This window comes from Acomys russatus, chromosome 4 (genome assembly GCF_903995435.1).
Source record: "Acomys russatus chromosome 4, mAcoRus1.1, whole genome shotgun sequence".
NCBI classification, from domain to species: Eukaryota; Metazoa; Chordata; class Mammalia; order Rodentia; family Muridae; genus Acomys; species Acomys russatus.
The window spans coordinates 4646694-4670520 of record NC_067140.1 but is presented as its reverse complement, the minus strand read 5'-3'; the positions used below and the strand labels follow the sequence as shown (position 1 = coordinate 4670520).

General features: G+C 43.4%; 1 protein-coding gene across 1 annotated transcript in view; it reads left to right on the top strand.

Annotated features, from left to right (window-relative positions):
• Positions 1 to 23827, top strand: part of Pigu (phosphatidylinositol glycan anchor biosynthesis class U) — an 81121-nt gene that overhangs the window by 10187 nt on the left and 47107 nt on the right. The window contains exons 2-6 of the mRNA XM_051143574.1: positions 745 to 809; positions 8854 to 8913; positions 9962 to 10024; positions 15039 to 15148; positions 17637 to 17737. Of these exons, the coding sequence (XP_050999531.1) occupies positions 745 to 809; positions 8854 to 8913; positions 9962 to 10024; positions 15039 to 15148; positions 17637 to 17737 (399 nt within the window). The remainder of the gene's footprint in view (positions 1 to 744; positions 810 to 8853; positions 8914 to 9961; positions 10025 to 15038; positions 15149 to 17636; positions 17738 to 23827) is intronic.

The window sequence follows — 23827 nt, the reverse complement described above, 5'->3', positions numbered from 1 at the left end:
CCTGCATGCTGGTCCAGCTGGTCCCCTGCTCTGCAAGCTCTCTCTGCAGCCGACTTTGTTATTCTCTCTTCCCCAACTGCCTGAGTCACATGGGAAGGACCGTCTCCTTTTCCTGGTGAGGGTCCATTAGAAAGACAATAGTCCAGGTGGGGTTCCCAGGTCTGGTTCCTGAATTTCAGACCCAGGATGGCTCCACTCAGTCTGTCACAAGGTATTTATGGGTTGCGCCAAGGGTAAAGCCCACCAAGACTGCTCCCACCTGTAACAAGGCTTATTCTTTCCCACAGCGATCTGCCTGCCTCTGCCTCTTGAGTGCTGGGATTAGAGGCGTGCACCACCATGCCTGGCTCAGTGTTTACTCTTAATTGTCAAGCTATTTCTCCAACCTTAGAAGTTTACAGTTTAATATAAAACTTTGTTATAAAGCATTGCCCCTGATGCAAAGGCTGCTTTGTACAGAATATTCCATCCTTGAAATTTAATTGTGTGTGTGTGTGTGTGTGTGTATGTGTGTGTGTGTGTGTATGCATGTGACACATTCTTTGAGAATTTCATACGTGTGTACAGTCTCAAGTTTTTTTTTTTTTTTTTCAAATCAAGATCTTTAGCCACTTGCACGACCTGAGGTAGAGGAATTAGATAAACTCAAACATTTCTTGGTCCCAGGAAAATCTAACCTTTTAGGTGATGACTATTTGCTGATGTCTCTAAAGTCTGAGTGACCTTGTATTTCTTCCTTTTTAGTGGTCGAAGGCCTTTCGTTGTTGGATTTGGGAGTGTCTCCATATTCTGGAGCAGTATTTCATGAAGTAAGTGTGTGTTTTCTTTTTTGGCACTGAGAGTAGTTTATAGTCATGGGTACCAAAGCCTGAGCTCTACTCAGTACAGACATTTAAGAAGATTTGTTTTGATAGGCATTCCTTTTTGTGGAATCACAGGGAAAATGATCCACGTTAGGATTGTAAAAGGAGAGAGGGAGGGAGAGGGAGAGGGAGAAAGAAGAGTCAGTGCTCTCATATTGTTGAGGTAGAGTCTCCATACACAAGCTGAGCTGGCAATGAAGCTTCTGGATAATTCTCTTGTCAGGAGTGCTGAGATTAATATGAAACCAGCTTTCTGTGGGTTCTAGGGACCAGACAAACCAAAGTTCGTTAGACTTGGGCAGCAGGTGTGCTTACTGAGCCATCTTTCTGGCTTGGGGAAACATCTGTGAGCCGTCTTTAAAAATAATTATTTTTAATGGCAAGTTTTGAGCAGCTCTCAGTCCATGTATAGTTGTATGCTAAGTGGCATGTAATTGGTTTTTTGAAAATGCTTGCCCATGAAAGCTGTGACATTGGTTTCCTAGAAAGCCCACTAAAGGTTGTTGAAACCATAAAATTAGTTCCTTTTTTTTTTTTTTTTTTTTTGGTTTTGGTTTTGTTTATTTTGGTCTGGTTTTTTGAGACAGGGTTTCTCTTGTAGTCCGGGCTATCCAGGACTCACTTTGTAGACCAGGCTGGCCTCAAACTCACAGAGATCCACCTGCCTCTGCCTTTGCCTCTGCCTCCTGAGTGCTGGGATTAAAGGCGTGTGCCACCATGCATTTGGTTTTAGTTTTTTGAGAGAGGGTTTCTCTGTGTAGAGTTGACTCCACTGGAACTCTTTCTGTAGACCAGGCTGGCCTTGGACTCAAGAGATCCACTTGCCTGTGTCCCAAGTGCTGGCATTAAAGATGTGCACCACCATGCCTGACTACACTAGACTCCCACTGTAATCCTAGTTTTAGCCAAGGCAGGAGGACTGCCATGTATTTGAGGCCTGCCCAGGCCTGGGCTATGTGAGGCTATCTCAAAATACTAAAGCAGCAAAAATGTAAAAAAAAAAAAAAAAAAAAAGTCTTTGTAAGGTCTTTGTTACCTGTCTCTCTCTTTTTTTTTTTTTTTTTTTTGTTTTTTTTGGGTTTTTCGAGACAGGGTTTCTCTGTGTAGCCTTGGCCATCCTGGACTCATTTTGTAGACCAGGCTGGCCTCGAACTCACAGCGATCCGCCTGCCTCTGCCTCCCGAGTGCTGAGATTAAAGGCGTGCGCCACCACGCCCGGCTCTGTTACCTGTCTCTTGGATTACTGTAGAGCTTTCTTGTTAAGTTTTTCCTGGTTCAGTCTTGCTCGTTTACTCTTCACTCTGCAGTCAGGGACATTTTTGTAAAACGTGAATCTAAGTTTGTCACTGTGGTGCTTGGCACCTCTTTTTGTGGACAAGCTCAGCCTCATAACCCATGTACTTAGAGAACTGTTCAAAGCTCTCACCGAGGTTCTTTCCCAATTTTCTTTCCTTTCTTCCTCCTTCCATTCCTTTTCTTAAACAGGGGAACATGTGTTTTACATCCACATAACAGCCCACTAGCCCCAAGGTCCAGTGTGAAGTGGGCCTTGGGTGTGCTTCAAAACGTGGAAAGTGTTTGTTCCATATTTCCTGTTGTCTAATCATCTTTGTTCATGCCGTTCTCTTTTTGTTCTAAGCTTTTTTTGTGCCTGGCTTTATTAATGAGACACAAACTTAGATTTCACTTCCTCCAGAAAATCATCCAGCATCACTTTACACTAAGTTAACTGCTCCTGCTTTATCACCCAAGGAATGTTACCCTTCATGGCTTATATTCCTGTTCCCTCCCTCCCTCTTTCTTTCTTTCTTTTTTGTTTTTTTTTTTTTTCTGACAGGGTTTCTCTGTAGTCTTGGGTGTCCTGGAACTCAGAAATCTGCCTGCCTCTGCCTCCTGAGTGCTGGGATTAAAGGTGTGCGCCATCACTGCTGGCTCATGTCCTATTCTTTTTGTTGTTGTTGTTTTGGTTTGGTTTTTCAAGGCAGGGTTTCTATTGTAGTCCTAGTTGTCCTGGGCTCACTTTGTAGACCAGGCTGGCCTCGAACTCACTGTGATCTACCTGCCTCTGCCTCCCAATCAAGTTCTTTTTTAAAATATAAACTAACAAGATACTCGAATAGGGACTGGAGAGATGGCTCAGTGGTTAAGAGTGTTGTCTACTCTTCCAAAGGGCCTGGGTTCAGTTCCCAGCACCACATGGCAGCTCACAAGTGTGACCTCAAGTTCCAGTGGATCTGACTCCCCACACAAACATACATGCAGGACAAACACCAATGCACATTAAATAAAATTAAAATTTAAAAGAAGGTACTTGAATGATAAAAATCCATTAGTAGATAGTTGTAATACTTTTGGAACTTTGAAAGAGACAATGGATGCCTGTTTTTTAAAAAAGTAAAAATTTGACGGTGGGTAGCCAACATTCTGAGATTTAGCTTATATTAGGCATTGCAGCAATTACTTTGTACACATAACTGCCTTTACACTTCCTAGAGCCCTGTGAAATAGATTTGTTTCAAAATTTGCGTGTAGAGGTGTTTTGTCTGCATGCATGTTTGTGAACCCCTTGCATGCTAGGTACCTGCAGCGTTACAACAGTTGTTAGCAGCTATTTTGAGTCCTGGGAACTGAATCTCTGTCCTCTGGAAGAGTAGCTGGTGCTCTTAACTACTGAACCATCTCTCCAGCTCCTGAAATAGATAATTTTCCCAGTGTGTATCAGAGGAAGCTAATGCTCAGAGAGGAAAACAGCTTGCCTCAAGGCCACACAGGCACAACCTGCCACAACTATGGATTCAAATCTGACTCCAACTCTAAAACTTCCCTCTTCTCCACCACAGCTTGTTGTTACTTTCTAGAAAGCCTGTCGGTGCGTATCCTGCTCACTTTTCTTGTAGCAGGACTCCTTACATAGCATAGGCTGGCCCAGAACTCACCATGTAGCCTGGGCTGGCCTCAGCTTCTCAAATACTGTGACCGTAGACGAGAGCCACTATTCCTGGCTCAGAGTATATAGCTAGCTTTTTTGGGGGTGGGAGTTGGTAATGGAGCTTCCACTTAGGGCTTTGTGTATGCTAGGTTAGTGTTGTAGCTCTCAGCTACACCCTTAGCCCTTTTTATAGCACAATTTTTGCATGCAGTTAGGGATGGTAGGGATAGATGCTTCTGAGCCACCACTCTAAAAGCTAATTATGCACTTCCTTTCTGATTTTGCTGGTGAGCTAGCTCATAGTAGTGGCCCAAGAACCATGTTGGCAAGGACAAGAGTAAAGAAGAAGAAATACCAAATTGTTTGTTTGAAGACAGCGGAAAGTACCAAGAAAACCAGAACTTAGGAGCAAAGTTCACCAAGTGAGGCTCGGGGGCTGGAGAGATGGCTTAGTGGTTAAGAGTACTGGCTGTTCTTATAGGGGACCCTACTTTCAACATCAGCACCCCTGTCAGGCAGCTCACAACTGCCTATAAACCCAGCTCCAGGGGATCTGATGCCCTTATCTGACGTCCGCTGGCACCAGCATTCAGGTATAGACAGACAGACAGACATACAAATATACACGTAAATAAAAATAATAAAATTAAATCTTTAAAAAGTAGTGAAAGCTGAAAGTATGGTGTGCACGCCTTTAATCCCAGCACTCGGGAGGCAGAGGCAGGTGGATCACTGTGAGTTCGAGGCCAGCCTGGTCTACAAAGCGAGTCCAGGACAGCCAAGGCTACACAGAGAAACCCTGTCTCAAAAAACAAAACAAAAACGATAAAAGTAAAAGATTGAAAAGGCTTGGTTTTAGAATGCAGCTTGTTAGTACAGTGCATGCTTGTGTGAACAAAGCCCTCAACTTGATCCCTAGCACTCATAAATCCAGGATGGTGGCACACAGCTGCAATCCTAGCACTTAGAAAGTGGAGCAGGAGGGTAAGGAGTACAATATCATCCCTGGCTACTATCTACTGTGAGTTTGAGGATAATTTGTAGTATGTGAGACTCTGTCTCCTAAACCCAAAGAGCAGAAGAAAGGAAGGAAGGAAGGAGGGACGGAGGGAGGGACAGAAGGAAGGAGGGAAGAAGGGAAGGAAGGAGTGTATCATGTAAATACTAGTTTGAAGAGTTAATGTAGCTTAATACTATTATATGACTTTAAAGCCCAAAACATAACAAAGAAAAAACAGAAGCCCCGCCTTACTAGACGTGAAGAGGATTATTGTGTAATATAAAAATTGCTCTGCCCAGGAGCTAGCCATTCCACACAGAGCTGCATCTAACTCCCAACTTCACTCACAAAGCAGGGGAGAAGTGTGGCTTGCTTGGCAGAGTGCTTCTCTAGCATGCACGAGTCCTTGGGCTCATTGCACAACCCTGAATAAAACTGGGAGTGGTGGCACACACTTGCAATCCTAGCACTTTGCAGGAGCACCACACGTTCAGGATCGTCTTCAATACACTTTGAGTTTGAGATGAGCCTGGCCTATATGAGGCTCTGTCTCAGAAATAAACAAACAAAAGCACAAAGCAAAAGGAGAAGTAAATATGTCAATATGACTGTATTGGAACGTGTGTGTGTGTGTGTGTGTGTGTGTGTGTGTGTGTGTGTGTGAGAGAGAGAGAGAGAGAGAGAGAGAGAGAGAGAGAGAGCGCGCGGGAGAGAGACTGACTCACTATGTAGCTATGTAGCCTGGTTGCCTGAAACTCAAGGGGGTGGGGGCTCACTATGTAGCCTGGTTGCCTGAAACTCACATCTGTCTGCCTGCCTACCTCTTGTTTCCTGAGTGCTAAGAATAAAGGTATACACTACCATGCCTGGTGATAGTGGGATATACACTTAAGATTTATTTACTTTTCATGGGTGTGGATGCTTTGCCTACATGCACAAATGTGTACCACATATATGCCTAGTATTGGAGGAAGCCAGAAAAGGATATCAGATTCCCAGGAACTGGAGTTACAGATAGTTGTGAGCCAGCATATGAGTGCTGGGAGCCAAACCCAGGTCCTGTGCAAGAGCAACAAGTGCTCTTAACTGTTAAGGCATCTCTCCAGTCACAATAGTAGATTTTTTTGTTCGTTTGCTTTATTAGTTTTGTTGTTTTTTCGAGACAGAGTTTCTCTGTGTAGCCTTTGCTGTCGTGGGCTCGATTTGTAGACCAGGCTGGCCTTGAACTCATAGAGGTCTGCTTGCCTCTGCCTCCCTGAGTGCTGGGATTTCAGGCGTGTGCTACTGCATCCGGCTAATAGCGGATGTTTTTAGCCTATCTTTTTCCATTAATAATAGAACAGAGACTCAAAAATCAATAAGGATGTAGAAATTCAAAAAACCATTACCAGAGTCCAGAACAGTGGTGTATGCCTTTAGTCCCAACACTCGGGAGGCAGAGGCAGGTGGATCTCTCTGAGTTTGAGACCACCCTGGTCCACAGAGCAAGTTCCAGGACAGCTGGGGCTACACAGAGAAAGCCTGTCTCAAAAACAAAACAAAACAAAACAAAACAACAACAGAATCATTGCCATACTAATTATATGTAGAATAATGTGCCTATAAATGTTAGTATGTTCAGTTTTTTTTTAATGTATATGGAGCACTTGCCCAAGCTGACCAGATGATAAACCATAAAGTAAATCAGAACACACTTTAAAGTTATTAAAATCACGCATTACACTTTTAATGACGACAGCAGAGTTGAGCTATAAATAAGCTATAATAATTTAAAAAGAAGAGCTGTGGTCAGTGGTAGAGTGTTTGACTAGCATGTACAAGGCCCAGGGTTTGATTTCCAGTACTTTAAAAATAAATAACAAGTTGGGGCATGTGGTGCACGCCTTTAATTCTAGCACTTGGAAGACAGAAAGGCAGATATCTGAATCTGAGGCCAGCCTGGGTTACAGAGTGAGTTCTGGGACAGCCAAAGCTACACAGAGAAGCCCTGTCTTAAAAACAAACAAACAAACAAACAAACAAACAAACAAATATTTGGAATTAAGCCAAGTACTCTTTTTGTGTTTGTATTAATGATGTATATAGGACTCAGACATAAAGAATACACTACCAATGAACTGCATCTGCATCACCCCTGGGCCAGTCTGTACATTTTAATACATTTTAAAGTAGTCTCAAAGAAGAAATGTCATGGACATTAGAGAATGTTGCCTTCTTAAAAAGAGTTACTTTTAATTGTGTATATGTGTGTGTGCTGTGTGTGCAGGAGGCCAGAGTATCAGGTCCCCTGGAACTGTAACTATAGGCAGTTGTAAGCCGCCTGATGTGGGTGCTGGGAACCAGGCTCCGGGTCTCTGCGAGAATGCCAAGCACTCTCAGCCGCGCTAGGCCTTATGTTTTTAACTGAACAGTAATGGGAAAAAGCAACACACCAAGTCGTTTGTGTTGTCGCTAAAGCCACATTGAGAGGAAAATGTATTGCCTCAAACAAACAAGCAAACATATTGGAACCACTTTACGTTGAGATGAAAATTTATATAAATGCCTAGAAAAATAATGCTAACCTAGATTAGTAAGCCACAGCAAATCAGAATGTTTAATATCTGAGAGAAATTGAGTCCACAATTTAAGTCTCTCAAGCAAAACAAAAGAAAAACAAACAAAACTTCATGAAGCCAGGCTCGATAGTACACCTGTAACCCCAGTCCTTGGCAGGCCAAAGCGGGAGCATCGGGAGGGAGCTTAAAGCCATCATTGGCCACAGAGGATGTTCAAGGCGAGCTTGGCCTACATGAGACCTTGTCTTAAAAACAACTTAAAAACAAAGGGAAAAACCTCAGCCAAGATTAGCTTCACAGGGACTGAATTTTCTCATTACCCTGGACAGGATTCTGCAGTAGAGCCCAGGCTGGTCTTGAACTCTCCATCCTGCTGTAGCCTAGGTGTTGAGATTTCAGCAAGTATCACCTTGTGGGTTTCTCCCCAGGTCTCCCAGGAAGAATTAACATTCTTTTTGTTGTTGTTGTTGTTGTTGTTTGTTGGTTTTTGAGACAGATTTTCTCTGTGTAGCCCTGGCTGTCCTGGAACTCACTCTGTAGACCAGGCTGGCCCCAAACTCTGAGATCCACCAGCCTCTGCCTCCTGAGTGCTGGGATTAAAGGTGCGCCACCACTGCCCATCAAGGCAAGAATTAACATTCTTATACAAATTTATCAGAGACTAGAGGAAGGAAATTTTCCTGGTTTATTTATTCAACAATTGTGGTCTACTATGGAGTGTCTGTCCTTCCTTCCATTCATTCATTCATTCATTCATTCATTCATTCATTCATTTTTTAGACAGCATCTCATGTAGCCCAGGTTAGCATGGAACTTGCTGTGTAACCAAGATGACTTTGAACTTCTGATTCCTGTGCTCTCCTGTTCCCTGCACTTAAATTCTGGGATTATAAGAACTCACCAGCAGCCAGGCATGGTGGGACACACTTTTAATCCCAGCACTCGGGAGGCAGAGATGGGCAGATCTCTGTGAGTTCAAGGCCAGCCTGGTCTACAAAGTGAGTCCAGGACAGCCAAGACTACACAGTGAAACCTTGTCTCAAAAAACAAAACAACAAAAACAACAAAACAACAACAAAAAAACCTGACCAGCATATTGAGTTTTTGAAGTGCTGGTGACCAACCCTGGGGCTTTTTGTATCCTAAGCAAACATCCTACAAATAGAGCTACAAGTGCCCAGGCTAGCCTTGAACTCCTAGGTTCAATCTGTCTTCTCACCTCACTCTCCTGAGTATCTACTGAAGTGTGACCCACCACGCCAAGCATGCCAGGCAGGTATCTAACTAGCATCAACTTTTGTTATTTCCTCTGCCATGTTCTATTGATGGCTTCAGTGATACCCTATGATTCAGGGTACTAAGCTGTTTAATTAGTTCAGGATACTGTTGCAGGAAGGATCAGGGTTTTCAGCTGAATAAGTTTTTCCTCATCCCCAATTTGGAAAATGATAATTTATATCAAAGTTTAACTTACTTTTTTTCATCTTTGTTTTTCTCCCACAGACTCCATTGATAATATACCTCTTTCATTTCCTGATTGACTATGCAGAATTGGTATTTATGGTAAGTATCTTTTCAGAGAAAATCAATATCTGTATGTACTTTTAATGTTACAGATTGTTTCTAAGAGAATAAGGAGCTGGCACACGCCTCTGTCCTAGTGTTGGTGCGCCAGAGGCGGGCGGCTCCCTGTGAATTTGATGCCAGCCTGCGCTGTACAGCAGGTTCCAGGCCAGCCGGGGCCACAGACCCTGTCTATGGGAAAGACATGGAAAGGAAGGGCAGGAACTGAAGTTTTTTAGGGGGGAAAAAAAAGCCAGGACTTAATATCTTTAATCTGGAGCCTCTTTTAGGGTGGTGCCATGGAGTATGAGGAACAGGCAGGGACTTCTGACAGCTCTGCTTTCTCACTCTTTAGTCTCTGGACTGTGTAGTCTTCAATTTTCTAGCCCCAAGACTCCGTGGTTGGCATTAGCTGTGCCAGTTTGGAGGGCATCCTGAGTTTCCTAAGCACACTGCCAAGAGATTCTAGGGGTCTGAGGCAGCCTCCAAGGGCAAGAATTGAAGTTTGAGGTGACCGTGCCAGTACTGAGAGCAGAGCAGGCTGAAGCATTAGAGCTGAAAATCTGGTCAGGATATCATAGGAAACCCTAAGTCTCCATAGTTATGGCTGCTGTTTACTGAGCGCTTAGGATGTGTGAAGTGCTTGATACCTGGGGCTTACAGGTCAGTGGGTATCATTCTGAGCTTTGTTTTTATATATATACCTTTGGGGTTGGTTGGTTGGTTTGTCTGAGACAGGTTCTCACTATGTAACCTAGGCTGACCTTGAACTCATGGGAGTCCTCCAGTCTCATGGGATTCTAGATGTTAACCAAATGCCTGGCTTATTTTCATTTCACTCGCTGTTCTAGAGATCTGGGCTACCGGATTGAATGGGTCATAGTCTAGGGGGTTCTCTGTCATACCTCCCTGTGTAAGCCTTGCCTGACTGTGAGTCTGGAACTTGTGGTTAGTGCGGTCCCATCTCAGAGCTCTTCAGGCCTGGCAGCATTCCAGTGTCCTGTACTGACTGGGTTCTGTTTCCTCTTACTCCTCTTTCTCTTGACAGATAACAGATGCTCTCACTGCTATTGCCCTGTATTTTGCAATTCAGGACTTCAATAAAGTTGTGGTAAGTCATTAGTGGGTAGGACAAAGATGGTGGGATTTGGCAACTTGCTTATTATGGCAGAGAATCAAAAGTCATGTACTTAAAGGTCCAACTATTTAAAGACGTTAAGAAGTTAAGCAGGCCTGGTGAGATGGCCCATTGGATAAAGGCACTTGCCAGCAAGCCTGATGACCTGAGGATTAGTGAAAGTCATCTTCTGACTTCTATTCATGTGCGGTGCCATGTACACTAACACACACACACACCTCTAATAAATAAGTAGTGGTGCGGCTGTGTTGGCTTACGCCTTATGCCTAATTATATACTATCTAAAACAAGATTTTTTTAACTTGTTTATTTTTTAATTTAATTTTATTATTTTGTGTGTGGGTATTTTGTGTGCATTTATGGCTGTGTACCACATTCATGCTGTGCCCTAGAGGCTGGAGGATGCTGGGTCCCCTAGCACAGGAGTGAATGAGTGAGCTACCATGTGGGTGCTGGGAATTGAACCCCTAGTCTCTGCATGGACAACTGCCCTTAATTACTGTACCATTTCTCCAGCCCTTAAAATAAAAATGTAAAAGTCTTCCCTTTTATCAGTTCATTTTATCAAAAGAAAAATTGACATAGACTTTAACTCAGTGTATTAGGCCTCTTGAAGTAAAATTGGATTTATTGTTGATAAATCTTTTTTCCTTCAGAGAATAATTTAGGGGTTACAGATTGAATACAGGGCCTTGGAAAATGCTAGACAAGTGCCATACCACTGAGCTCTACACCCTGCCCCCCCCCCCCAGCCCTAAAAGAATGACCTTAATTGGAAAATTTGGCATATTGGGCTGGCAAGATTGCCCAGTCAGCACACATGCCTGCTGCCAGCCGTGGCAACCAGGGTTCACTCCCTGGACCCACATGGTGGAAGAAGAAGAGAACTGACTCCGGCAAGTTGTCTTCTGACCTCCATAAGTGTACTGTGGTACAGCCGGGCGTGATGCTGCCCAGCTTCAACCTCAGCACTCAGGAGGTGGGCGGATCGCTGTGAGTTCGAGGCCAGCGTGGTCTACAAAGTGAGTCTAGGACAGCCAAGGCTACATAGGGAAACCCTGTCTCAAAAAACAACAATAAAAGAATACTGTGCATCAGTTCTTATCTTTCGTAATAGAAATCTTAAATTTTGAATAATGCATAGATAACCTAGTTATCTTCTTTGTGCCTTAGTGTAGGACCAGGCAAATGGAATATGAACTGGGTGTGTGTCCCTTACCTGGGTTTCTCCTTTCTTCAGAAGCAAAGTAGAAAACAAATAATGGAGTTAGTGACTTCACCCTGGAGTTGATGTCTTGTTATGTCTTAAAGATGGAAGTTACCTCACAGCTCTGAATTACTATCCTTTTAATTATTGTACAATAAATAATTTTAACATTAAAAAAGAATACTGTGGTACATGTGAGCTCCTACACACAAATAAGTAAATAAGTATGAAAAAAGGATTGCTATAAAGTTTATTCCTAATTATGTAATAGCCAAGAAGAAAGCATCATGGGACCATCTCCATGAGCCAGCTTCAGCAGGCCACGTGTGTGTCTGGTGCCTGCAGAGGCCAGGGTGCTGATACCTGGGAACTGGAGTTATAGACAGTTGAGTGTCACCATGGGAGTATGTAACTCAGGTCCTCTGCAAAAGCTCTTAACAGCTGAGCAATTCCTCCAGCCTCATTTTTGTGTGTGGTTTGGTTTTGTCTTTGTTCATGTTTTTGAGATAGGGTCTCAGGTAGTAGGTCAAGATGATCTTGAACTTCTAACCTTCCTGCTTCTGTCTGCTAAGTGCTAGGATAGTGGGCACATGCCACCAAAGTGTGCTCTTTTTTTTTTTTTTTTTTTTGTTTTTTCGAGACAGGGTTTCTCTGTGTAGCCTTGGCCATCCTGGACTCACTTTGTAGACCAGGCTGGCCTCGAACTCACAGCAATCCTCCTGTCTCTGCCTCCCGAGTGCTGGGATTAAAGGCGTGCGCCACCACGCCCGGCTCCAAAGTGTGCTCTTATTCCCAAGACTAAACTAAAATTTGAAATATTTTTGTTTCCCTATTTCCAGAGTTCATATTATTATGACATCGAATCTCTTGATTAGACTGAATTGTGTTTACACTGTGTCAAAAATGAGCTTATTTTGAATGACAGTCTTTTTATTCTTTTCTTTTGTTTATGCAGAGCTGGGAATCAAACCCAGGGCCAGCGCTCTGGACTGAGCTATGTCCAGCCTTTTTGTTTGTATATTTGAGACATAGCACAAGTGGACCTAGAATTTGTGCTCCTCCTGATTCAGCTCCTTTAGTGCTGGGATTAGATGTTTGTTTCACTCACATGTGAATGCGGAAAGTAGCAGCTGCTATCACATCATACACTGCTCCTTTTTCTTTTTTCAGTGTTTATGTATGTGAGGCTGTTTACTTCTGAGCTACACTCCAAGCCTTTCTTACTTTCTCTCTCTCCTCCCTTCCCTCTTCTTTCTCTTTCTTTCTTCCTTCCTTCCTTCCTTCCTTCCTTTCTTTCTTTCTTTCTTTCTTTCTTTCTTTATTTCTTTCTTTGTTTCTTTCTTTCTTTCTTCTGTGTACACTTGGGATGGCACACAGGTAAAATACAATTTGCAGGGAGCTGGAGAGATGGCTCAGCAGCTAAGAGCACTGACTGCTCTTCTAGAGCTCCTGAGCTCAATTCCCAGCAACCACATGGTGGCTCACAACCATCTATAATGAGATCTGATGCCCTCTTCTGGTGTGCAGGTGTAGAGCATTCTCATACATAAGATAAAAATAAAATAATTTAAAAAAAATACCAGTTGCAGGTATTAGTTCTCTTTTTCTGCCATGTTGGTGTCAGGGACTGAGCTCAGGCCATCAGGCTTGATGGGAGGCTCTTTTGCTCTCTGAGCCCTCTTGCTGGCTCTGTTTGCTTTTCAGACAGAGTCTTTGTATATAGTTCAGATTGGCATAGAGCTAATGCTGTAGTCCTGATTAGGCTGGAACTCAGGATTTCCCTACCTCCTAAGTGCTGGGATTACAGGTGTGTGCCACCACACCTAGATATCATATACTATTGTTTAAATAGAATGTTAGCACGTGGGTTCCCGGAAGGCTCTATTTTGTAAAGGAGAGGGGAGTCATCTTCAGTTGTCTGTGAGCCAGGAAACAAAGTCTCCTGCCCATGCCCATGTGAGCAGCCCTAGTGAAACTCCACCCATTTCCCTCTCCCTCTCCCTGTGTGTGTGTGTGTGTGTCTCTCTCTCAAACACGCGCGCGCGCGCGCGCACACACACACACACACACACACACACACACACACACGCAAATTAATATAGAGAGGTTCTGGAAAGATGGCTCTGTGGTTAAGAGCACTGATTGTTCTTCCAGAGGACCCAGGTTCAATTCCCAGTACCCACATGGCAGCTCACAACTGTTCAAAATCCAAACCCTTCTTCTGGCCTTTAAGGGTTCCAAGTACTCATAGGTTCACAGACACATGCCCCAAAAACACCTGTAAACATAAAGGAAGATAGAGAAGGGCTCATTGGGATAAAGTGTAACACGGCAGGAGTAAGAAATAGGGAGGAAAGCAATGGAGGGTTTGGCTATGATCAAAAATATCACTATCTACATTTATGACGTTATCAAAGAATAAATAAGTTATTCTTTTAAATATTTATTTATTTATTTATTATTTATACACACCTGCATGTGAGCCAGCAGACCAGAAGAGGGTACCAGATCTTACTATAGATGGTTTGAGCCACCATGTGGCTGCTGGAAATTGAACTCAGGACCTCCGGAGGAATAGCCAGTGCTCCTAACATCTGAGTCCCAAAAAGTTATTCTTAAAAAGTCTCCATTTGCCTGGGTGTGGTGGTGCACACCTTTAATTCCAGCACTTGGAAGGCAGAGGCAGGCGAATCTCTATGAGTTCTAGGCCAGCCTGGTCTACAAAGAGAGTTCCAGGACAGTTAGGGATACACATATAAGAACCTGTCAAAAAAAAAAAAAAAAAAAAAAAAAAAAAGAACCTGTCTCTAAAAACAAAACAAAACAAACAAAAGTTTCCATTTGTTAAAGAGATTCTGACGTCACAGCCTGGAAACATTTCACGTTGGTAGGACTTGAGACTTTATCCCTGTAGTCTGCACAGCATCCTGGAAGAGTGGTGCTGAGCAGACTTCACACCCACCCTCTCCTGGTGGTGGCCAGTTGATCTTGGCAAATATATGTTAGCCTAATTTGTCCTTTCCTGCAATTATGTTTCCCTTTTGAAACTCACACCCAAGGATTTGTTGGGCTACATCAGGGAAAGCAAAGAACTTCCACACATGACTACTTCCTAACTCTTTAGCTTCCCAGCCCCCTTTCTTCATCTTCATTCTTTGGCCCTTCCTCTATGGATGTATCAAAGAAAACCAACCAAACAAAACAACCTTTGGAATAGAAGAATGAGGAAGGGAACCTGAGATCCCAGGCACCCAGATCGTTGAAACTGCTTCAACATGTTTTGCTGCTGGGGTTTCAAGCTCTGCCACCACTGGTGTGACCTCCCGGAATGACTAAGGACTTTGCCATCCATTCCTTCATTCGTTTCCCACTGAGCTAAATGTTAGGCGTACACAGAGGGCCAATTTGGTAGCCAAACCCTTGAGGAGCTTATACTCTAGGGAGGAGCCAGGCAGTCAGTGCTCACACTTCTCACTGCCGGGAAAGAGTGTGTATAGTAGAGAGTGTATGTACACTTCCCAGAAAGTGAGAGCTTAGGCGAGCTCCCAAGGAAGTGTGGAAGTTAACTAGGCGGGGGACCTGGGAGCGTGAGGAGTGTTGGCTGTTCGTGCGCTGGAACTTGGTGCGGGTTAGGTGGAGGGGTAACAAGTGGAGCCCAGCGAGGCAGGCTAGGACAGACAGTGGGGTGTGGGGCAGGACAAAAAAGGTGTTTGTCTCCATCCTAAAAGCAATGGCAAATCGTCTGTCTTATGTGTCTTATGCACCCTCCCCCACCTCTAGTTTAAAAAGCAGAAGCTTCTCCTAGAACTGGACCAGTATGCCCCAGACGTGGCCGAACTTATCCGAACCCCCACGGAAATGCGGTACATCCCTCTGAAAGTGGCCCTGTTGTAAGTACTCCCCACAAGTCAGAGCTCAGTGCCAGCAAATGCAAGGAAAATCTGATGAGACGTTCCCATGCTGTTGTACTTTTAAAGACTTGCAGCCTTAGTCATCGAGTGTTTGCTGTAGCTCTCTTGCACAACGCGGGGTTTGGCCAGCAAAAGAGACAGAGCCATTCTGTCTTTGTTGAGACAAAGCCTCACACAGGGCCATGCACAATCAAACCCTTCACACGGGGCTTCTGACCCAGTGCTGGTCTGGGCTCCAACCTGACTGTAACTCGTGTTGCTAAAAAATGGTAGTTTTTCACTGGTCATGTACTGAATACAGTTTTGTTCTTCATGTAGCTGCTGTTTAACGTAGCTTCTGTAATTCATGTCCGATTTAGTTCCCTGCTTATAATTCAGAAAACTGACGTAAAATCCCATCTGGGTTAGATGAGCAGCATGGAGGAGTGACACCAGCTGATGCTTTCAGGAAGCATTCTGCAGGAGTAATTAGAGCTGCAGTGAGTGAGATCCTCTGAGATGAGTCTCAGCTCTGTTAATCAACTGTCGGTCATCAGATATTAATAACATGCGAGTTTCTAGGAACACATACTAAACAAAGCATACATTTCCTCATGGAAAAACATGCCCTCAGAACCTGTTAGAATTAGAGGCTGGACATGGTGTCACATGCTTGTAGTCCCAGCCACAGGCGGCCTAAGGAAGGAGGGTTGCTGAGTTTGGGGCTAATCTGTGCTGTGTAGTGATATTCCATGTCAGAAAACAAGAGGCCGGGGAAGGAGCTTGGTAGAGAGCTTGCATAGTGCAAACGAGGCCCTGGGCTGGCCCCTGGGGTCAGATAAACTGCGTGGGGTAGTGCTTGTCTGCAACCCTCCTGCTTGGGAAGGGAGACAGCAGGATCGGAGGTTCAAGGTCAGCTTTAGCTGCAGAGTGAGTCTGAAGCCAGCTTAGGTATTCTTCAAGTGCCTCCTGAGGGCAGAGTACTCTTTGGAAGCCTGTGTATGGATTTCCTATTCAGCATTCCGGGTGCATGTCCAGGGAGTCACCCTAGACATTCTTCAGTGTCACCCACTGTTTAGAAATGGTTTTGTGTTTTGTCCTCCCATGAGATGATTTTGGTGTGGCAGTGCTCAACTACATATTTCAGGAATTTGATGGGAACTACTTGAATAGGACCAAGCGTTTAACAACATAATGGCTCCTTATAGACTCGTGTATCCCGAGGCTAGTTTCACAATAGCAGCACCCGTTTCTTTAATGGTTGTGTAACAAGTCTATCTGATTGCTGGGAAAAACAAAAAACAAAAACCCACCAAACCCCCAAGAGTTCTGAGGCCTTTGGTTTTAGAACTACTAATCTTACTTTCCCAGGAGGTAGTAGTATTAGATTTAAGGTCTTTATTTGCAAATCATTATTATAATCTTTTTCTAAGACACTGGTGTGTTTCTTCCTTTCTGATAATCAGAATTATGTAACTGGCCTTTCTTCCTTTGTCTGCCAGGAAACTCAGCTAGGTCGAGGCTGGTTTTTGTGCAGCTGTAACTCTTTGGTTTTCCTAGCTTTGCTTTACCTGTTCTTATGTATTTCCCTGGTCTTGATTGTGGTTGGTTTCACTTTATTACTGTTTTTTTTTTTTTTTTTGCTTTTTGTTCTCATTTTAGCTGATGCAAATCTTTTGTAGAGGCAGGACAGGAATAAAGAGTCCATTCTCACTGGGTGTGACGTTCCAGCTCAAAAGCACTTCAGATTCGTGTTCTGATTCCATTCCTTCCTACCTTAAGGGAGAAGACTGCAGCTTACCTCTTTCACAGTGGGAGGTCACATGTCCTGTGAGGCTCCATGGAGCTAGCTCCTAGAGCTTAGAGGACACCCTGTTCCAGATCTGGCTCTGCTTGACTACGAAGAGGGCTTAGGAGAACGAGTATTGGCTTTAGAACCAGGAAGAGCTGATTCTGGAATGTATTTAATAGCTTTTAAAAGCTTGGACTAGTCATGTAGTCACTGAGTCTCAGTTTCTTCATTTACAAAAGTAGGATGGCATTGCTGGGCCACATGGCACATCCCTGTGATCCCAGCACTGAGGAGGCGGGAGCCAGAGGATCGGGAACTCAAGGCGAGCTTGCAGTACATGAGACCCTGTCTCAAACCCAAAACTACACACACACACACACACACACACACACACACACACACACACACACACAACACTAAAACCAAAACCAAGACTACACTGTTTTTGCTAGTTTATAGGATCCTTGTGGTTTTTAAGTAGAAATATGACAGTTTTGCATATGTCTCATAGCATACATAATGTTGACTGCCTTTATTCATTGAATCCAGTCCCACTTTATCCTCTTCTGTTTGGGATAATAGTCTAAGAAGTTTTCTTCCTTCTCATAAATGAGTTGAACTTAATGGCTGTGGTGGCCAGGGCTGTCTGGTCCATTGATCGGGTTTACTGATGACCAATATGTATGCTTTCCGCAGCTATCTCCTAAATCCCTACACGATCCTGTCTTGTGTTGCCAAGTCTACCTGCGCCATCAACAACACCCTCATTGCTTTCTTCATTTTGACCACAATAAAAGGTAAGGTCTCCAGGAAGGGTATAAAATGTGCAGGGCTTTATTACACTTAAGCTCGGGGTTTTTTGTTTGTTTGTTTTCTTTTAAGCAGCACAAGCTGACATGGTAGCACATACCTATAATTCCAACATCTGGGAGGTTGAGATAGGAGGATTTGGAACTCAAGGCCAGCCTATACTAGGTAGCAAGGACTTGTCTCAAAAAGAAAAAAATAAAACCCTACAATATGTTTTTAAATTACATACAAATAATATAAGACTATTATAGACAGATTAGATAAACCAAGAGGAAAAAACTCCTGAAAACCTACCACTCAGAGATTCACTGTTGACATAATTTTTTTTTTAAAGTTCTAAAATGTTCTAAATGAATTATAATGAGGATGCCAGTTTTCTGTAACTCCAGTCCAGCTTCCTTATCATCTCATCTTGGTAATGCAGATCTTTTGTAGACACAGGATAGAAGCAGGCAAGAACCAATCCCACTGCAAAATGTCAAGGCCAGCCTCTGTTGTTGTGAGTCAGGCTGGCGGAGGATAACTCTGAGCTGCTGACCCTCCTGCCTCCACCTCCTGAGTGCCCGTGCTACAGGCTTGCGCCATCACTTCTGCCTAGGCCAGCTCCCTTGGAACAGTAGCTGCTGTTATTTACGTCTGTGCTTCTGAACTATATAGCTGCCTCACAAATGATAACTTTTAGGCATTTTTAATTATGTTCCATTATGAGAAATGGCGATTTCTTACAGCACTTTTGTATCAATGTCCCTGCTTCCTCTTTGCTTGATTTTCTTATATCTTAGTTTCGATTAAATGAGTAATAGGGTTGAGTGTGTAGCTTGGTGGTAGTGTGTACTCAGCATGTATGGACAGGGTCTTGCTTTTAATCTCTTACACCAATAAATTATCATCACTTTTACTTTATTACTTTTAAAAAAAAATGTGATTACTCTGTTCTTATACCACACCTTATTTTTCCTGGGACTGCTTGTGTTTCATTTTGGTTTTGTTTTGTTTTTTATTTTATCTATTATTATTTTGTGTGTGCATGATGTTCATAGGGACACACATGCCCTGGTGCACATGTGTAGGGCAAAGGTCAGTTCTGTGTTGTTTCTGCCTACATTTTTATGGACTCTGGGATGGAGTTTGGGTCATTAGATTTTCACAAAACATCTTGCTTGTTTTGTTTTGAAACAGGGTCTCACTATGCTGTCCTCTCTAGCCTGGAACTCAGTATGTAGACCAGGTTGGCCTTGAACCCACAGAGATCCTCCTGCCTCTGCTTCCCCAGCACTGGGATTGTAGGTATGTGTCACCATTGATTGATGATGTCTCTAGCCCCCAAATGTACATTTTTGTTTGTTTTGTTTCTTTGAGACAGGGTCTTACTTTGCAGCTTAGATTGGTCTAGAACTCAATTTGTAGAACTCCATACTACCCTTAAAATGCCTCTGTCTACCTAGTGCTGGAGTTGTAGGTGTTTATCATATACCTAGTTTTAGACAGTTTGGTGGCTCAACAGTTAAGAGCACTGGCTGTTCTTCCCGAGGACCTGAGTTAGATTCCCAGTGCCACATGCTATCTCACAATCATTCGTAACTCCAGCCCTAAGGGATTCAGTGTTCTCTTCTAGCCTTTACAGGCACTGTACACACTGGTATTCAGACATACACACAGGCAGAGCACTCATACATATAAAATAAAAATGAAGGTTAAGGGCTGGGCATGGTGGTGTACGCCTTTAATCCCAGCACTCGGGAGGCAGAGGCAAGTGGATTGCTGTGAGTTTGAGGACAGCCTGGTCTTCAAAGCAAGTCCAGGACAGCCAAGGCTACACAGAGAAACCCTATCTCAAAAAACTAAAAAAAAAAAAAAAAAAAAAAAGTTAAAATTTTATTTTTATTTTTAAAGATTTGTTTATTTATTGTATATGAGTGCTTTTTCTGCAGAAGAGGGCATCAGATCACATCATAGGTGGTTGTGAGCCACCGTGTGGTTGCTGGGAATTGAACTCAGGACCTCTGGAAGAGCAGGCCACGCTCTTAACCACTGAGCCATCTCTCCAGCCCCAAAAAGTTAAAATTTTAAAAGTAATATTTCTCTTGTAATCTGTTCTTGGTGGTTCAATGCTAGTTTTACTTAAATGCTGTCATGTCACTGAGGGCTCTGGAGAGATGAAGTACAATACATGTGATTGACCTGCCATTTCAACCGAAAGTCTCTTCCATTCACATATGGATTATATATTTCCAGTTTCCTCACATTCCTCTTTCAGACTTTTAGGTGTTATATATAATAACTAGTGCCACAAAAACATTATTTTGAGGACTGGAGAGATGGTTTAGTGGTTAGGAGCACTGCCTGCTCTTCCAGAGGTCCTGCGTTCAATTCCCAGCAACCACATGGTGACTCACAACCATCTATGCCCTCTAATGCCCTCTTCTGGCATGCAGGTATATGTGCAGATATAGCCCTCATACACATAAAATAAATAAATAAATAAAATCTAAAAAGATATATTATTTTGGCCAGACATTGTGGCACATGTCTTTAGTCCCAGTACTTGAGAAGTCAAGGCACGTGGAGCTTTGTGAATTCAAAGCCAAGCTGATCTATACAGTGAGTGCCAGGAGACCTCCATAGTGAAATCCTTACTATTTGAAAAAAAAAAAAAAAAAAAAAAATTAACAAACCATTCCAAAACTCAATCACAACAGACACAAAAGGCGTGAGTTGCCTTGGCCATGGTGTGCTGTCACAGCCGATCTCTATGGATGTGACTTGCTATCTTAGCTATCTTATCAGTTTCACTGTGGCTCGTTTGTGCATCAGTAGCTAGCTGGAGTTTGCCAATTCAGCAGGTTCCCACTCTGCATGCCCGTCATCCTCCTGCATCAAGGGACCAGCTTAAGCCTGCTGCTCTTACAGGAATGGCAGAGGCATCAGGCCCAGTCAGGCTTGACTTTTTAAAGTTTCTGCTTGCTTCACATGCATTGCTGTCCCACTGATCAAAACGTAATACATGGGCCGATTGCGGTGACGTATGCCTGTAATTTCAGTACCCAGCAGTCAGAGGCAGGAGGATTGCTACAAATTAAAGGATAGCCTTGTCTGTAATAGTGAGTCCTAGTTCATTTTGAGTGACAGTGAGAACCTAACTCAAAACAAAATAGCACCAATAAAAGAACACGGGGAACTATGTTTCTTGCCCACTATGGGAAGGCATTGTAAAGTTGGCAGAAAGCATGGGCATAGGCAGGGATGGAGAGCTGAAGCTACTAACATGGTCCCATATATACTATAAACATTTGCTCTGTTGGTTTGTTTTGTATTAGTTACTTTATATTGCTGTGACAAAACACCATGACCAAGGCAGCTTATAGATGAAAGCATTTATCTGAGGCTTGAAGTTCCAGAGACATTAAAAGCCTTTCACTGTCATAGCAGGAATATGGCAGCAGGCACTGACCTGGACCAGCTGCTGAGAGCTTACATCCAGACCCATAAGTAGAAGCAGAGAGCACCTTGGGAACGACAGGAGTCTTTTGAAACCTCAGAGTCCCCAGAGATACACCTACCCCAACAAGGACGCACCCACTAATCCTTCCCGGACAGTTCCACCAACTGGGAACCAATTAGTCAAACATATGCGCCTGTGGGGGAGAAGGGCATCCAGGCTGACCTCTGACTTACAGTCCTCTCTCTTTAGTCTTCTGAGTTCTGGGATTCACTGTGATCATATCCAGATGTAATCTGGGTTTTATTTTGTTTTTATGAATTGTATTGATTTTGTATCTGAATGAGCGTGTGTGAGCATGGGCACGCATGCCCCAGCACACTTGAGATGAGAAAATAACTTTCGGCTGTCGGCTCTGAGGCTTGGACTCATACAGACTTGTGTGCCAAGTGCTGCCCCTGCTGAGCCATCTTAAGGACCCAATCTGAGTTTGTTTTTTCTTTGAGGCAGAGGTGTAGCCTTGACCTCTTACTTGCTATGTAGACCAGGCTGGCCTCACTCACAAAGATCTATCTGCGACAGCTTCCCTAGTGCTAGGATTAAAGGCATGTGCCACTTCAACCAGTTCAAGTCTGTAATTACTGAATACCATGCCATTGTGTGAGTGAATATATGGAGACTCTGCTTTAAGATTTAAGTTTTAATTGTGTATATATGTGTACGGGGGTATACACTCTGGAGAGAGTGTTGATCCTTGGAGTTGGAGTTACAGCTGGGGATTGAACTTGGGGCCTCTGGAAGAGCAACATGTGCTCTTAACCACAGAGGCATTTCTTCATCCACCTCACTTCACTCCTCCTTTTTTGAGAAGAGGTTTTGGTATTTAATTCAGGTAGACTTCAAATTTACAAAGTAGCCCGAACTTGATTCTGAAGGCCTCAGCTTTTTGAGTAGTAATGTTGTAGGTATGTTTTTTTTAAATGTTTTTTAAAAGATTTATTTATTTGATTGTTATTTATATAATATTCTGCCCATATGTACACCTGCATGCCAGAAGAGGGCACCAGATCTCATTATAGATGGTTGTAAGCTACCATGTGGTTGCTGGGAACTGAACTCAGGAAGAACAGACAGTGCTCTTAACCTCTGAGCTGTCTCTCCAGCGCTGTAAGTATGTTTTAACCACCATGCCCAGCTTAGAAATTCTTTAATCAAAGCCGGGCGTGGTGGCGCACACCTTTAATCCCAGCACTCGGGAGGCAGAGGCAGGCGGATCGCTGTGAGTTCGAGGCCAGCCTGGTCTACAAAGCGAGTCCATGGTGGCCAAGGCTACACAGAGAAACCCTGTCTCGAAAAACCAAAAAAAAAAAAAAAAAAAGAAATTCTTTAATCAATTTCTACTATTTAGTATTTAGGTGATTTTCTAATATTTAGCTATTTAAATAATATCACAATTAGCTTCATCATGTATATTAAGTCTTTGCATTTACAACCAAATGAAATCATTGTGCTTCTGCCTCATGATTTCTTAAATTTGTTGCTAACTTTATATTCCTATATTCCTTTTTTGTTTGGTTGGTTTTTTTTGTTTTGAGACAAGGTCTCTCTGTAGCCTTGGCTGTCCTAGACTCGCTTTGTAGACTAGGCTGGCCTCGAACTCACAAAGATCTGCCTGCCTCTGCTGCCCAAGTGCTGGGATTAAAGGCGTGGGCCACCGCCCGGGTGTATGAGAATCCTTATTTCCAAGCACTGTTGCTTAATCATCTGCAAAGTCAGAAAACAGCCGTCACGTCACACCGGCTGTCATTGAACCATTTGTGCGCTGGCCTTTAGCAGGGTAGCCCATAGGAACGGTGCGTCGTTCAGAAGACATTGTTCTTTATTTGGGCCTTTTAGTTTAATTTATTGGGTTATTTATAATAATTATAGCCTGGGATGTAACTCAGTGGTAAAGTCTTGTATAGCATGCATAAAGCCCACAGGTTCAATCTCCAGTATCGGGGTGGGGGGGGTGGCGGGAGTGGGGGAAATACTGATTGTTTAACTTGAACTGCATTGTTATGAAGGTTGTGGTCATTTTGCAATAAACAGTTCTTTTTTTAAAATGTTTGTTTTGGGGCTGGAGAGATGGCTCAGGGGTTAATAGCACTAGTTGCTCTTCCAGATGTCCTGAGTTCAATTCCTATTAACCACATGATGGCTCACAACCATCTATAGTGAGATCTGGTGCCCTCTTCCGGTATGCAGGCATGCATGCATGCAGAACACTGTGTATGTAATAAATCTTTAAAAAACAAACAAATGAAGAAAACATTTGTTTTGTTTTTCAAGACAGGGTTTCCTAGTGTAGCCTTAGCTGTCCTGGATTCCTTTGTAGACCAGACCAAGCTGGCCTCAAATTCACAGAGATCCACCTGCCTCTGCCTCCTGAGTGCTGGAATTGCAGGTATGCGCCACTGTACCTGGCTACGAAACAGTTCTTAACAATAAAGCATTTTTACAGTCTGAACAGTCCCTGTCTCAGTCTCTGTCTCTGATGCTAAGCTCAGATAGGCTGTTCCTTACCAAGATGCATGTGTTCCCCAAAAGAAGGGATGTATGCTGCACCCCACAAGAGCACTTGCCTTTGGAAATACTA